At 42.2% G+C, this 16,946-nt stretch overlaps 1 protein-coding gene across 1 annotated transcript; it reads right to left on the bottom strand.

Annotated features, from left to right (window-relative positions):
• Window positions 1–809: 809 nt before the first annotated feature.
• LOC103773810 (secreted frizzled-related protein 2-like) lies at window positions 810–4,250 on the bottom strand. Its single transcript, XM_008941190.1, has 4 exons — window positions 3,931–4,250; window positions 3,222–3,391; window positions 2,221–2,313; window positions 810–1,120 (listed from the first exon to the last, which is right to left on the bottom strand). Exons 1-4 carry the CDS (start codon window positions 4,215–4,217, stop codon window positions 810–812), a joined length of 861 nt encoding a protein of 286 aa, XP_008939438.1. The 5' UTR covers window positions 4,218–4,250.
• Window positions 4,251–16,946: the final 12,696 nt, after the last annotated feature.

Here is a 16,946-nt window from a genome sequence, read left to right on the forward strand (position 1 = left end):
TGAAACTAAAGCCAAGCTCCATCCATCATCGTGCAGTCTGTAATGTCAGTGTGTTGCACTGTGACAATAAGGAAGCTAATTGTGCAGTCACTATAATAGTTCACATTTCTTGAATTTTATCAGTCCATTACTTCCCTGCAGACCACTTAGACAACTGGTAAGGTTTATACATAGATAATTTGTAATCCATCTGAAAATGAAACCAGACCTTTCAGTAGTGAGACCTTGATTTATATTCCCCTTGAACCGTGTTACATTCAAGATGCTCACATTCTAAAACAGTGTTTGGCCTTTGCTCAGTGTTACCACTGAGATGCTGTCAGCTCTGTTAGTGCAAAATAATGCCCAGTAACCCAATCTTCTTGTAAATTGCTTATTCCTATTTATTCCGCTTTGATTCCAGCAAAAGCGACCAGTAGAGGGCTGCCTTCTTTTAAAATACTCACACGGGAGAAAATGAGGTGGGTTAATAAAACATTAAGCAAGGGAAAGTTCAAGTAACTGGAGAAAACGGCAGAGTGGCTGGTACAGAAAAATACATTAAAGGTAGTCAGCTGGGTTAAAACTGCTTTATGCCAGTTTTTGCACACATTACAAAATGTTTTTGCAGTAACTCAAAGAAACGTTTGTACAAGGTCGGCCAAATTCAAACTTGATGTGACTAGCTTTAACACTACAGAAAAGAGGCCTGATAACACAATTTAAAAGGAAATAAAGACTTTACATTTCACTTATAATACATTCCTATTTACAAGATAGGTCGGGCATGGTAAGTATAATCACCTTTTTATAAATAATATGATAGAAATTTACAAGCATTTATGGTATCTCCACTTGTGAGTGGCCAAAGTCAGCTGGGAGTCCTTCCTCTGCCAACGAAAAACCTGGTTTACTAAAACCATGCCCTCTTCAATATTCCCCACAAGGAGGTATACCACGGGACGATAGGTTGGAGTCATCCTCTGTGTGCAGTTTTCATTGATAAGCAGCCACTGTTGTATCATACTCTGAGTTTCATAAGGTGGGATTGAGCCCTGGGTGACAAATTCCACTTGGCATTCAATGTTATACTCTCGGTCACCAAACACTGTTCTCTTCCTGGACAGCTTTACTTTCACAGCTGAAGAAAAAGAAGGAAACATGTAAGTCACTCCTGTTACTCAAATGGAGAAAGAAACACTACACATGAGAGCAGGATGATTCCTTAAAAATACTTCCATAATTTATGGTGACAGAGTATGGCAAGGCCTTCTCCAGCAGCAATATGCATTTTAAAATGTTTTTTAAAAATAAAGGTTATGTAGTAAAGAATTTTTTTTTTTCATAGAATTAGGCAACCGCGAAAAAATATTTTCACAAAAGTGAGTGATATATTTTTACCATCACCATGTATATGACTTTTTTTTGATAGTGAGATATTGTAAGGTGGTGGTTGTGGTCTTGCACCACAAGGCTGCCCAACTTGCCCAAGCAATTTTCCTGAAACTCACTTTGTCAATGTTAGGAATCTCTCAGCAAAAATAGCTCATCATGCCTGCTGATACCACCTTTTCAGATATTCTCCTTTCATTATTGGCATCTACCTAACCCACTTAACACCAGCAACATTTTTTAGCATGAAATTTCTCTACACCTCTTGATCTAAAGCCGGTGGAAGTCTCTGAGAGTGTGCACTGACATCAGTGGCCTTTGCAGGATTTTTCCAGGGCAAACACTAAGTATTTCCTGTCATTCCAATAAGACAACACAAGGTAACAATTTCTTCTACTGATATGATTTTCCAAGTATCATTTTCAGTGAGCTATGTATCACAAAAAAATAATGCACACAAGTAACAAGGACATGCCATTCACTGGTAAAACACCAAAACTTTTCTTTGGGTTTAACTGCTAATGTAGAAGCAAATCTTTTGTCTGCTTTTGCCAGAAATATTTTCCATAAAGCACGTCGTACTACAATATACCCGACTGGACAAGAAGAGAAGAGCTATTTGGTTGCAAACTAGATCATTAATAAGTCCTTCACACAAAATAAATCCTCCTTACATTTTGATTAGGAATAACATATTCTGAAAAACAACCCAAAGTTAAATTGGCAGCCAAACTCTTAATCCTTTGAAATCCCAGTGGAAACTGGCACTTATTGTAATCCTAATTTTAAAGCACTTTAGAAGGATAGTTGTCAGTCTTCTGAAGAGCAACCATATTAGCAAGGACTTACCAAAGTTACTGTCACAGAAAACTTCTAGAACTCTTTTGTGCGTAAAGAATTCCTCCACTGCTGGGCAGGTCTGGCAGGCAGGCTTGGGTAGGACTGGTAAGAAATTGCAAAGTGTCATCATTATCTTTTAGAGTCTTTTGTTTTAATTTTCTGCTGTCAAAGCTGAGAGCCCACTGTTTAACTACAGGGATGACAGAGAAAGTACACAATTGGTCAGCAATAACCCAGGAAGTCTAGACGCTTCTCTGAAAACACAGCTGGGAATGAAAAGGAGATTCATTTTCCATGCACATTCAGTCCTTGTTCAGACTGACAAGCTCAATTATCAGCATCAAATACAGTAAAAAATACAATACTATTTTTCATATAGCTACAGTGGGTGGGAAAGGGGTTAGGTGACTGATTCTGTCAGTGACTCTGGGTGCAGCTGCACTACGAATGTTAATATATTAATTTCGGTGTGCAAGAAGCAACTGATTCCTGCTATCTGGAGAAGTTAATAAACCTGAGTGCATTTGAGGATTTGAACGTTAGTGTTATGATAACTCAGGTTTCCCAAAAGAAAATCAGGTAATAAACCATCCCAACTTTTCTAAGCTGATCTGAGAACCAATTCATTGTATACGTGAATTTGTTTGTGATGAGGACCCTTGATAAGTCTATAAAGAGACTTCAAAATAAATCAAACACAGTGTGCTGTCACGGGTGTGATACTGCCCACAGCTGTTCAGGGTGATAATTGCCTTCCTCTGCTATCTAAGTGTGGAACTATCTACACTTTATTTTTTTGAAGGGATGCTGGTCTACATGATCTGAGGTCTGCTGCAGCTTACACCACAAGCACTAGCGCTTTCCCCTGCCCCCTGCCCAAATGGGGCGAGGCAGGACAGATAGACACGAGTCCATTTACACAGACTGCCTGGGAACAGCGTCCCCTCTATCTCCTTGATTCCCAGGACACCGAGCATGGCCACCCTTCCCTCCTGCCATCTTCCAGCTACCTTTGTGCAGGTATTTATGTTCCTTTGTGAGAGAAGCCAGGCACATATCCTCGTCCGCAGGGAATCGAGCGCAGTCCAGGCTGTGGGGCCAGGGGTGGCCGTGGCAGGCGAGCACGGGGGCGCAGCTCTCGCGGACGGCAATGCACATGCTCCTGCAAGGATGGATAAACCTGTCGCGGGGGAAATTCCAGGCTGAATCAGTTAAACCCACTCAGTGACAACAGAAACGACTGCAACAGCGATGTCTGTGCAAAGTGCACCGTCTTCACTGGTGTTTGACACCCTTCAATACAAATACAATTCTAGGAGCACCAGCTGTGCAAGCTGCGCAGGTGGTCTGTGGGTGAACCGGGTCGAGTTTACAGGAGTAAGTCACAGGTTTTAAAATGCTTTTAGTACAACCTGAGAAAAACTTCAGCCTGAGCCTGAAACTGTTCACAACAGGTGCTTCAACCCTAATTAACAAGAATAAAATTCTGTAACAAAATAAAACATGATAGCCTTTGACAACGGCATTCATTTTTCCCAAGACAAACTAAAGTTGGAGTAGACCATGTTTTCACTAATTTTCTTTCTAATAAGTACAACAAAGGTAACTATCATTTCAGAAAAAGTGGAAATCACCTTTAGATTAAGATGAACATGCATTTAATTTGATCTCTGTTCTGGCAAGTAAATGCTGGAGTTTGTACTGTGCCGTGGTACTTACGTATCTAAACAGATGGGTGCGAACAGGGAGCACAGGAACGTCCTCACGTGAGGGTGACAGTCTGTGTGCACAAGGTGCTGCCAGGTGGTGGATTTTAGGATAACCTCTGCCATGCTTGTGTGTCCCATCAGGTTGGGAAGCCTCATTTCAGAGTATCCAATCTTGTGGCACATGTCCATCTCCTTGGGTATCACTACACATTTTGTGGATAATCCAATGTCAAAGCCTGTGGCTGCCCGTAGGAAAACGCTCACAGCAAAAACAAGTATTTTTGCAGTCAAGAACATCTTCCAGTGACTCCTGGGCTGCTGAGCAGAGAGCTGTCAATCCCCCCCACCCCGAGCACAGCGGCCTGCTGAAAACCTTGTGGTTTATATATCCCAAGAGCTTAATGAACTGTTGGTTATCAACTGCTTATCAAATCACTCGAGACAAGGTAGGTCTTATTGCCTATTCAAGGGATTGTTGTGATAACCAGGGAGGTGGAGACAAAGAATAGAAGTATGTTCCCTAAAGACACCGACGTGGTATAGCCTTTCACGTGTCCCACGGTGTCAGCTGCTGCAGCGTGCTATGTGGCATATTAAATTTTGACACCTAGAAGGTTTGCTATGTGCTTTCTAAAACAAATTAAGAGATCCCCCAGAAAAACGGTTAGGCAGACAAGCTGTCTCCTGGGGCTGCTGTGTCTCCTTTGTTTTCAGACACTGCTGACAGGACAGAAAAAACAACCCAGATTGACTTATCAAGTGAAAATGTTTTGCTTGTGCTAATTGCTCATGTCTCTTCCACTGGTTTACAATGTAGAAAAGGTACTTTCTTTGGCCAAGAGCTATAAAAGAGACAGCCTCCTGCTATTAACCAAGTATTTGGTCTGGAAGTTTGAATTCCTATGCTGTGACATGGTAAAGGTCTCAACTTCTATTAATTTTAATAGACACCTGAAAATACAGAATCACTTTAAAGACTGGAGTGTGTGCCTATGAGATGGCTACAGAACTTGCATCTTTCATGTATTCAAGTTCAGTGATGAATTTAATACTGTAGGACTGTTGTGGCTATCAGTATTTATTCAGAGTGAAAAACCAGTTACATATATGGAGAAACATTTTTATTATTTCAAATGAACCTGGCTACATTTAAAATTGCTCAAAAAATGCAGTTTCACCTACTTATTAATAAAGTATGATTACATTAAGCTGTATGAAAACAAGTGATACCAGATGTGTACTTTTCCTGTTTGTAGCACAAAAAAATAGCATCATATTTCTGAGGTTAAAAGTTAAAAGAATTACTGACTGAGTACTTCATTGGTATAGTCCTGATAAACAGCTCTTCACTGCAGAGAAGCTGGGGAATCAGTTAACATGGCAGAGGGTCTGGGTAATGTGTAGCTTACCTATTATGGACAGAAATGTCAGATTATTAGTTAAAAGAGCTGAAGATCTAAACAAAACATTTGGTGGAAATTTCTAGCTTGATGAAAACATTTTTCCAATTAGTTATAGGTGTTTTTTATTTCCATTTCTTATTACATGATTATTAGCAGAAATGTTTAGATATTAATAACGTGTAGGTGGATCTGTTGCAAAACATCTGGCTTGATTATTAGGCTAAAATGACTATTTTCATAGTAGTGTATCATCGACTATTATTGATGCTTGATTCAAATTTTTCAGAAATAGCAGCTTTTTGTGCTTATACATAGATATTACATATTTATACTATCACGTGCTATGTATCATTTACATGTTTATTCCTAGTTGCTAGTTTATTAATCCTACTATCCTGAAAACAGTTACAAATCCCTACTGATTCTTCCTTAGCTGTCTTCTTTACTCTAAGCTACTGGGAAAATTACAGTATCTGTTTAAAGAAGTAGAAATAAATTACAGCATGCAAGGTTCCAGGGACTAGAAACATATTTAAAACAATTGTCAGGTTTCTTTTTTCATGTTTTCTTACCATGTCTGTATTTTTTCCAGCAATTGTGGTTTCTCTGTACCAGTTATCTCACTTCAAAGCAGACGAACTGGATGCCCAACCAGGCTGATTCAGGCCTGATGGTAGCATCCCTTTGCCAGGTGCTTAATGTATTCTGTAAGAAGTTGAAGAGCCTTGCCAAAACTCAGTGAAAGTCCTGTTCTTGCCCTGTCTATGCAGGTATCCCTGGGGGTCACACTCACGCACTCCCGTAGCTGCCGTTTTGCAGTGACGTGAGGGCACAGCGCTGCTCGGCACAGGGAGGGGGCAGAGCCTCGTGCCCAGCCGACCTGCACAGCTTCCTGGGGTGCCTTTGTGGGATCACCTGGCTCTGGGGTGCTCAGAGCAAAGGCGTGAGCCTGACATCCTATGGACAGGCACAGCTGCCCAGAGCACAGAGCTCAGCTCACACAGGCTCCAGAGATCTTGCAGTCACTCTGCTGTCTCTCACCGGAGCAGCACTTCGGTATTCAGCAACTGGAGTGAAACTGGACTCCTTATACGAGTGTCCCCCTTAACCAGCAGGCTTCTGCATCCATCCACATTGCTGATGTCATCAACTCACCACATAATTTTACTAAATTAATGGAATTACTCTCTGGTCCTAATTCTTTTGCACTACTTTTCTCATCTGATTGCTATCTGAAAGTAGGTGGCAAACTCTCTGGTGAAGAAGGCCTTTCCATTGTATGTGGGCCATGGTATTACATGCACATTTCTGAGTGATATAAAATATATATATATAAATATATATATGTATAAAAGAGTACCAATACTTCACCTGACAAACTTAGTCTCTATAAGAACTGTCTTAGAAATAAATGTGGATCTGAGTGGGTTTCCTGCGGGGGCTTTGCAGGGGGTAGGTCATTTATGAGCGATTGCAGAGCTGTACTTTGAAGTTTCTTTTAGCCTCAGATATGTCTCAAAGTAGGCCAGCTACCTTTAATGTTTTGCTTTTGGCAAGCTGACTTTCAATGTCTCATCATTTTGTAATGCTAAAGAAAATAATTTTTCTCTGTGTAAGTACAGTGGTATCTTTGGAGGCTGAGGGCATGACCATGCAGGAGGGGTAAGACCTCTGTGAGTCAGGAAGGAGCTGCACTCCACTGCTTGGCCACATCTGGCATGGTGCTTCAGTGGGGTGCCTGGAGGATTCGAGGATACAGAGGAAACTCCATGGTTTGGCCATCAGAAGAATGGCAAGCCACCCACTTTGCTTCTGTTCCTTCATGTTTTCTTGCTGTTTTAACGGAAGAAGCCATTCACCCTGCGAATAGCAAGACTTCACCTCTTTGTCAGGGATGACAAAGTTCAACTGAGGGCTGAAGAATTTTCTCCAGCTCTGGGAACAAAATGTGCACAAACGCCTTTGCTGGACACCTGTGACTGCACTGGGTTTAAGGCTGGATCTGAAGCCAGAGCATTATCCATAATTCATTAATTTTTGCCAGGCATCTTCTATGAGGAAAGAGGATAATTTCTGGGAGCTTCTGATTCCTCTGTCTTCTGACAGTCACTGGGTTCAAGATGTTAGCTGGATCAGATTCCTTACTCACTCTGTGCCATTTTCAGTGTCATCATGTACTGAGAAGTTTACCAATTTGACACTTCTTCTTGCTACTCTCACAAGCCACTTTTAAGCAAGGGAAAGACTTTGGCTGTGCTTCTGTTCAGGTTTAATTATTTTGAAGTTCTTCATGAGCAGATGCTACCTTGAAACTTGGTTTGACAGCAAGTCATTATCATTTATCATTTTTAGCAGGATTTAACAGTTATTAAAAATGAACATGCAAAGTAGATTACCGTTGCTTGGAGAGTGCTTCAGGTCAGTCCGATGTTGGCTCCTCAGCAGAAGTGGGAGCTGCAGCACCCACAATGCTCTGCCATATATTCTCTTTTTCTGCAAACACTCAGCTGTTCATTGACACAGCGTGGAAAAAAAAGGTCAGGCAAATATACACACAGCTTGCTTTTGGGAACACGTAAACTGTCATTTACTGTTGTCACACCAGTTAAACATTCAAATTGCACCAAAGCTGGCGTAGGCACGGCATTTTGAATTGTAGTGATGTATGTGTGCAGAGGTTGCTTGAATAAAGACTGCCTAAAATGAAAAAAAAAAATATTGTAGCAAACTATCACGAGCACATTTTGAGTGGGCAGCATAAAATAGAAGACCTGATGATTTAGAGAAACTTCCTTCTCAAAATCTCAAGTCCAGCTAATGCTCTTTGACACTTCTGAAGAAAGCTGTGTGGCTGTTCCCTTAGCCACGGGCTGTATTTATTGTTTCTGGATATGAGCAATGGTCACCTGCTGATGGACCCTGATAACAGGAACAGCAGCTAAAGGCTCCGTCCCTGCCCACCTCTGTCATCTCCTTTGACTGTAGCCAGGGAGACAGACAGAGATTAAGCAGGAGCCACCCATCAGACCCCAGGAAAAAATGGGACAGAACTTCTCTTCAAAGAAAGTAGGAGTTTGAGAGCAAACTAGCAGATGTAGGGATTTTTGGTTTTAATCTAAACATTTGTTACAATATTTGGCTGGAGTCATTTTTATCAGGCATCTAATTGCAGAGATGCAAGATGCTCAGACAAGGATCAAAGCTTGTAACAGTGCACCCTGAGTCACAAAAGGAGGCTGCAAAGAAGCAGTCTTCGCTCTGATGACAGCTTTGCTAGAACAACATCCTTACTCTGGGGGGTTTATTTCATAACATTTCCTTTGGTTTATGAAAAGAAACAATTAGGCCATATGGTATCTAAAACAGTGGAGGAAGATTCATGGGTGATTTTCAAAAAGGCCTTGTTAATTTTTTTTTCACGATGACTTTAGCATTGCTTTTAATTTTTTAAGGGCAGAAATACTGTATTTCCTTATAAATCTGTAATGGAAGTTGTGGAAGGTTCACTGCTCTGGCGTGTTGACCTCTGTCCTCATTACTTTCAATTGATTAACTGAGAGGAAAATTTGTTTTAATAGTGAAAGAGAAAGTCAATGCTTTGTGTGACCCAAATTTAGTTTTTGACTCTGACACAAGCTTCCTGTTGAAGCTTCAACCCTACTGCACTGTCCTCCTCCACACCTAGACTGTCCTGGTTAACAGTGCTGGGGGCCTGGGGCCCATGTTAGATGCATTCAAATATGAAGCATTCAGATGCCACAAGGGAAGGGAAGTGGCACGTAAATACCCTCACAGATTCCAAGAGTATCTCTTAAAGATACAAGGGTGCTGAATTTCATACAAAACCTGGGCAAGTAGCATTTCCTAAGTAGTCCAGGTAAATCAGGGATGAACAAAGGGCATAGGAGGATTAGACACCAGAGAGGTGGTTGAGGCCCCATCCCTGGGGGTCTTTAAGGCCAGGCTGGATGAGGCTCTGGGCAGCCTGATCTAGTGGGAGGTGTCCCTGCTCATGGCAGAGGGGTTGGAACTGGGGGATCCTTGTGGTCCCTTCCAACCCTGACAGATTCTGATCTGTTTTAGCAGAGGACTTTAGAGCCTTAATGGCTCAATGGTTGGACTTAATGATCTTGGAGGTCCCTTCCAACCTAAAGGATTCTATGATTCTATGATTAGACATCAGGCATACAACCCTGAGCTTTGCTGTCACAATATTCCTTAACCTATTCAGCTTTCAGGTCTCCTGCCCAGCAATATTTTGATCACTGCAGAGCAGGACAAGTGGCATAAAGAGATTTTAGGGGAAGAACCGAAATCCTGTGCTGACAGCAGCATGGTCACAAAACCGCATTCAGGCCATGTCCTGTGTGCTGCACAGTAGGGCCTTTCAGTGAACATCATATTGCTTAACTGACATGTGAAGCAGTTTGATTTCAAGGTGGCTGAAAGGAGAAGTGAGGGAATGATTATTGTTAAGGAGGTGGAGTTTTGCTCATCCACCATAAACAGTGCAGTGGGCTCAACAGTGTTGTTGGTTTTGCTCCAGGAGTAAGCAATTTCCAAATGAAGGCTTTCAGGTGCATGCAAAATACACTCCATCTGAATATAGGTTTTTACACTATTGATTGTGTACCAGATTAGCACTTTCGACAGACAGCCAGTAATAATAGCCACTATTCTCTTTTTTTTCCCCAGGGAAAAAATTAAAACTCCTTAGGGGTCAGTGTTTGGTTTGGTTTGGTTTGATTTGGCTTTTTTTTTGCTGGTATTGGTTAGCTGGTTTGGCCAATACTACCTCTTTTTCTTCTTAGTTTTTAATCAGTTTCAATTTAGTGGAAGAAGGACAAGTGAAAAAATGGAGCATCACGTGTTTCAGGCACAACTCTTGCTTTGCAGAAAAGCTCCTGTTTCTCTTAGACTTAAGCAGTTTTTGCAGTCTTTGGCAGCTGGGCCGATTCTGGTTTTCCCTCTATCAAATTTCTGTTGTGGCTGAGTCCCCTCTTATGCACTGTCACAAGCAACTGCAAATGAAATAAAAAGCAAGGATAAATGGAGAGTGTCCCAAATGGTTTCCAAACCTCTGTGAACAAAAGGGAGTACAAGCTGTCTCAAGACTGTTTCATAGGAAGGCAGGGGATCAGCTGGTTGGGCTACGAGTAAACAGCAAGTACATGCCAACTATTTGTAGTACATTGAGAAAGTAAACAGGGTCATCTTGTCTACTCCCCCCCTTCTTTCTTTGTCTGTGGCCTGTAGCCAGCTACTGATCATCAAGATAAGACGGAAACACATTAAGTCTTGAAAATTATGTCTGGCTTCTGGCTGTCACTGGAGATAGCTCTATCAGTTAAGCAAGTAGAACTGTGAGTGAGTGCTGCGCTGACTCCAGCTCGCCTGGAGACCATCCCTTTTAAGTCGCTTGACCGCATTTTGCATGCAGGTTCTGTGGCAGCAGCCTGGAGGAAGGGCCCTCAGCACCCGAGTCCTGTCACAGGACATGGCAGGCCAGGCGCCTCGCTTCAGCGCCGCGCCAGTCAGCGGACCTGGGGCATCTGGTTAAAAGTCTTTAAATAATCAAAACAAGTACTCGTTCTGCAAACGTTTTTGGTGAACTGAACTTAAAAGAGAGATTTGTTGAGAACTAGTCCGTGTTACACTCCGGACGTGAATTTCAGATTCTGGTCATTGGAATCCCCAGAAGCTTTTTTGGGGTTATAAATTTATCTTCAAGCCATGACTCATATTGTTTTTAATGGCATGGATTTACATTTTAAAATTTCAAAAAGAAAAAAAAAATATTTTCTGGATAAATCCTAACCTTTAAGTTGCTGTATCAGAGTATTTTTTTAATTTTTTTTTCTTTTTGAAAGCATTTGCAAACTTTTTTATTCATGTACACATGTGCATGCTAAACCTTAGGTGCCTTAATTGAAACAAATAGCTGCATCCTGAACTCCAGGGTGTGTGTAGATAAAGTCAGTATTCAGAAACTGCCTGGGGACTCACAGGAAAGAAGAAATATCTTTAGTTGTGGCAATTGCAAATGACTTAAGAGTAAATGCCTCACAAACCAATGTGCCCTTTCGTAGGTGCATGGTATAAAATTGTTACCTGCCTGCTATGCTAATAGTTGTTGTCTCTTCTGTTAGTTTAGCTCTGTGGCTGAAAGGGAAGGGATACTTGCTGAAGGTCTGAATATTGTCTACTTATTTTCACCCTCCCCATTTTAAATAATCCCTTACACACATCTTCTGGAAACGCTGACCACAAAATACAGCCTTCTGGAGCCCTTAAGGCACCTCCTTACTCCACAAAAAGATATATTTACTATTCAAACTGTCACTATTCTACTTTTCTTCAGTATTTCTCATAAAATTGTCAAGGAACACAAAACATTTTTCAGGTTTTAATGAACCCTGAGACCGGTCTTTTGTGTAACCTGTTTTGATTACAAAAGCATAACCAAATCACACCTCTGTGTGAGGGGTGAGGAAGGCAAGGGGAAGCAGGAGTACAGCACTGTGGCAGGCGACTGGAAGGACCATGCCAGGTGTTAGCTGGATCACCATGGGCAGCTCTAGACATCGAATGTGATGATGGCTTCACAGACATTACTTCTTTTTAAATCAACCCTTTGTCATTCTGTCCCTGTTGTCATATGGGGATGGTACCCCTGTAAATACTATGTAAATCTTCTTGTCCATCTGAGAAGGCATTTAGTAGAACAATTACGTAAAAGTATGTAGATTTTGCATCTTGCATACTTACTAAAGCTTTTTATAGACACCCTAATACCTACAAGAAAGCTGGGGAGGGACTTTTTAGGATCTCAAGTAACAACAGAACTAGAGGGAATGGGGCAAAGCTGGAAGTGGGCAGATTCAGGCTGGACATGAGGAAGAAGTTCTTCACCATGAGAGTGGTGAGACCCTGGCATGGGTTGCCCAGGGAGGTGGTTCAGGCCCCATCCCTGGGGGTCTTTAAGGCCAGGCTGGATGAGGCTCTGGGCAGCCTGATCTAGTGGGAGGTGTCCCTGCTCATGGCAGAGGGGTTGGAACTGGGTGACCCTTGTGGTTCCTTCCAACCCTGACAGATTCTGATCTGTTTTGGCAGAGGACTTTGGAGCCCTGGTGGCTCCGTGGTTGGACTTGATGATCTTGGAGGTCCCTTCCAACCTAAATGATTCTATGATTCTATGATTCTAATAGGGTTACAGAGTGCCTTCTCCTAATACTGTGATACCAGGCCTTCAAAATCTGCAAAACTTTAGTGATTGCTCCAATACAGAACATTCATATTGCCACAGCAATTCCCATAGCAGGCCTGAGAGACAAATCAACTCCTCCAGGCCCGCTCGTCCATTTTGCGGGACAGCCCTATTGGTACTCATGACAGATTTCAAATGCTCTGTAAAGGGGAAGAATTCAATTAAAGAAAACCAAAACAAAACAGTCTTCAGACAGATAGCATAGATGCAATACGCTGTAAAAGAGATGGGGAAGAAAATGATTTTTTCCCTTTCTTTGAGCCTGCAGTCCCTCAGAGTTCAGAGGGCAGATGGCAGGTTCCTTTCCTTTCACCAGGGCTTGTGTTGCACGTTGCCTCTTCTGAGATCAAAGACATTTGGTTTCTATTACCCTATCTCAAAGAGAAGTTCACTGATAAAGAAGTCTCCACCCTAATGATTAAACACTATTTGGGTTTAAATACCTGGGCAGAGCTCTTCAGCCTGCAGGCCAGGATAAGAGTCTGTGACTCCAGTGCCCATTTGTTAATCTGGAAGTTGACCATGTGTAGCCTGCCTGTGAAATGTTATGTCATTTGGCTTTCACAGCCCTTTAACTTCATCCGAGAGCAATCTTTTTCTTCAGTGATGCTCCTAGAAAATGAAACAGATGTATCCATCCTAAATAGCTATATAGCAGCAAGAGCTGAATAAACAATGAAAAACTATGGAGCAATCATTTAGAAATGGCTCAACATCAAACAGTACCTAAACAGTCTTTAGAACTGTGGTTTACTTCTAATTAGCTGATGAAGCTCAGGGAGACAGAACCAGAGAAATAATTAAATTTTCAGGTTAATCAGGAGAGGCTGATTTTTTCTGTCTTAGGAACTATCTTCATTCTCTAAATACCATTAAAGATTTCATGCTGGTTGCAGTGTCCAAAGATTGATAACAGTATCCACAGGAGGCTCTTTTCATTATGGAAATCATAAAGGAGCAAATAGTTTAGAGGGGAAGGTATTTTGAAATCAGACTCAGGAGCTGCCAGAGACAAAAGATTTGTGATTGCAGCTCTAGTTTCAAATCTTAAAAGAAGCATGTTTGCCTGACAGCTTTCTTTGGCTTTTTTTTCCCCTGGTAATGAAAGTCTGATAAAAGCTATCACCACTCCCCATAAGCCTTGCCTTGTTCTATCTAAATCTTTACTACAGCACTACCACTGTTAAATGTACTAGGGCAGGAGAGCTTTTTTTTTGTTCGGTGAGAGAGAAAAATATATTTGGAAAATACATCTAAAGAGTGTAACCTGAGCATTTTTGTGGGTAAATGTTCTGCATTTTTAATATTTTTTTTCTTTTTTTTTTTTTAAGTTAACAATTGGGTGATGTTTTGCAATCCTTACTTATGCCAAGTAGTATTTTTCTTCCTAATATTCTACAAAAACAGAACAGAAGTACTGGAGTTATTGACAGGCTGATCCTGTACCCAAGAAAGGCACTGACAGTTTCCATAGCCTATAGTTATATCCTGAGCACCAAGATTCTGCCTGTTTTGCTTATGCTTACAATACATCCTATGGATGTCAGTGCAGTTCTCATGGCATACCTTGGTGTTAGCAAGACTGACAAAGGAGGCCAGCATAAACAGGCCACTCATTCCACTCCTCTTGGTCAATTATTTTTCAGGAGATTATATAAAAATGTTTGGTTTGGGAACATGCTATTAAAAAGGGATTTGGCATGGAAGTACTTTGCCCTGCCATATAGTTGACTGAGTAAAATATCTTCATCCTAATACTTTGGCTCCAGCAAAGGATGCTGCAGGTGCATCCGGCAAGCTTTCAAGGGAACAACTTCTCTCCCTGTGCTTGCCAGAGTCCTTACACAGCCGCTCCCTCCCCGTACTCCAGTGGGAAAAATCTGTGTGCACATGGGTGAGAACATTCCCTTGGTTGTTTGAGGATTAGTGGCATTTGATTTACTTGGTAAGAACACTGCTTGACAAAAAGATAACATAGATAAATGAAGGGCACTACGGCTTCAGACTCTGCCTACTTCTGTGTTTTCATTTCTCTCGTTTCCAAGAGGAATGGACTGTTTTTGGTTCAGGCTCTTCATAACTAGCCTTGCTGACATGCCTGTGTTTTTTAAGGCCTAACATTCCTGGACAAAAAGAAAGAGATATAGTCTTCTTTAACCCACTAACTGGTCACAAAGGATGTATGAACCAGCTGATGATGTCACATCACCGTACTGGAGAACAATTTATTAACCTTAAGGGAGCCCTCAGGCATCCTCTGGTATGAATTTGGCACATTAAGGCAAGTCAGTCTTCGGGGCACAGTGATACTCTATGCTTGCTCAGCTCAGCTCTTCAGCCTTTCCTGAACTTTTTTCTCACAGGAGATTATGCTTAAGCCACTGCTAAGATTTGAGATTACAGAACAAAGTGAATGTTCCCTTTACATAAATAATTTATATCTCAAAGTACTTTAATGGTGTCAAACACTAGCTGTGGAAACCATTTCAAAAGCTGGAAGACATACAGCAAGTTCATAGCATTAATCATATAAACTCCAGGTGATCAAAGCCACTAATCCAGCCATAAAGCACAAAAAGCTATAAAGCCAATTGAGAAATCTAAGAAAAATGTAGTTAATGTTCTGTTTTAGGGACTTAAAATGGCCATAGTGAGTAGCTATAGTAATTATGGTGAACTCTTTGTGAAGAGAAACCTACTCTTCTTAGAGTCTCCAGACAGTCACTTGTTTAGGCCATAGTTTCACACCTCTTCTGATAATTCATCAGTCTTAGTGCACAGTATTAACAGAGTGTTTATAAGCTGAAAGGGGACTCATGTTTGCAGTTTCTAACGTGACATGGGACTGGGAGTTGATTTGTATCCCTGTTGACTTATCCCCCCTACTCTGCCAGCAGGCAGGACTTGATACCAGCATTCCCCATATTCTCACTTCTATGGTTTTACCTCTCTGATGAGTCCTGTTGTTTATCTAAGATATTAGTAATGCCTTCAAAAGATCCTCCTATATTGTCTTTAGTCGTTGTTGTTGTTTAAAGGAAATCTTTGATCTCTCGCAGTTATTTTCCTTCCTATCTCATTACCTTTTGCACAAACTCATCACATATGAAAAACTTTATTAGGGCAAATTATGTTGTCATGACATTTACTTGGTCAAAATCCCATTAATAACAAATGAGAGACTCAGCTACTTATAGTAGATTTGCCAAATGGCAGGGAAAATACATATTATTTTCATTTTACTCTGGAGCACTGCCAATTAATCTTTTCAGCTTGACCCTAATTTAATGTAAACCACCATTTCTAGGTCAGGGCAGAAGGGGAAGGCAGCTGGAGACAGCCCCAGGCCTGGGTGTGGGGCACCTTCCTGGCTCTGAGCTGGCCCCCATCCCTGGCAGCCCAACCCCTGGGAGCCCATGGGGATACTTTCACAACCCCCACAGCAGAGCTCACCATCATGCTTTCCTAAACAACTACTTCACAAAAGCTGCATTTTTACTCTTTTATGGCTAGAGGACAAAAGCACAAAGCGATTACCATCATATGCACCCATCAGTTTAGAGTGAGCTTAATTTTCCAGGCACCGCTGGCTCTCTGGACGTGTCTGTGCTAGTAAATCAACCACGCCTGGAGCAGTTTGCTGGATCTAAGTCCAGCTAGCAAGACACTGCCCAACTCCAAAGCTGGCTGATGGCATCCCGCTGCCTGTTAGGAGCATCACCCAGGCACCGCCAGCTCCTCAGCTGTGCTGGGGCAGTCGTAGGAAGACCACAGCTGCCTCAGGCCAAAACTGTGCTAGTGATTTAACAGAGCAGGCAGCTTAAGGGCAGCACCTGGAAATACTCCCAGCCCTGGTGAGTTTCCTACTGCAGAGTCCACATGTCCAACACATGGCTCCTGCTGTCTTGGATGTGCAAGCCCAGAGCACTCTCCACTGCAGCAGGCACCTCATCTCCTTTTATGACAAGGTGACCTGCTTGGTGGATGAGGAGAGGCTATGGATGTTGTTCATCTTGACTTCAGTAAAGCCTTTGGTACTGTGCCCACAGCATTCTCGTCACACAGCCGGCTGCCCTGGGCCCGGCTGGGCGCACACTCCGCTGGGTCACACATTGGCTGGATGGCCGGGCCCAGAGACTGGTGGCAAGTGGGGTTAAATCTGGCTGGGGCCGGTCATAGCGGTGTTCCCCAGGGCTCAGGGCTGGGGCTGCGCCTCTCTAACATCTTTACCAATGATCTGCATGAGGAGATTGAGAGAACCCTCTGTAAGTTTGCAGATGACACCAAGTTAGGTGGGTGTGTTGATCTGCTTAAGCGTAGGGAGGCCCCGCGGAGGGACCTGGGCAGGCTGGTGCC

The sequence above is a fragment of the Merops nubicus genome, unplaced genomic scaffold (genome assembly GCF_000691845.1).
Source record: "Merops nubicus isolate BGI_N331 unplaced genomic scaffold, ASM69184v1 scaffold795, whole genome shotgun sequence".
In the NCBI taxonomy this organism is placed as follows: Eukaryota; Metazoa; Chordata; class Aves; order Coraciiformes; family Meropidae; genus Merops; species Merops nubicus.

Excerpts from the sequence above, each read along its gene's own strand:
- LOC103773810 (XM_008941190.1), bottom strand. The coding sequence starts at position 4,217 with ATGTTCTTGACTGCAAAAATACTTGTTTTTGCTGTGAGCGTTTTCCTA. Across the intron at positions 2,314-3,221 it reads ACATAAATACCTGCACAAAG|TCCTACCCAAGCCTGCCTGC; the intron begins GTAGCTGGAAGA and ends ATTTCTTACCAG. Across the intron at positions 1,121-2,220 it reads TTTCTGTGACAGTAACTTTG|CTGTGAAAGTAAAGCTGTCC; the intron begins GTAAGTCCTTGC and ends CTTTTTCTTCAG.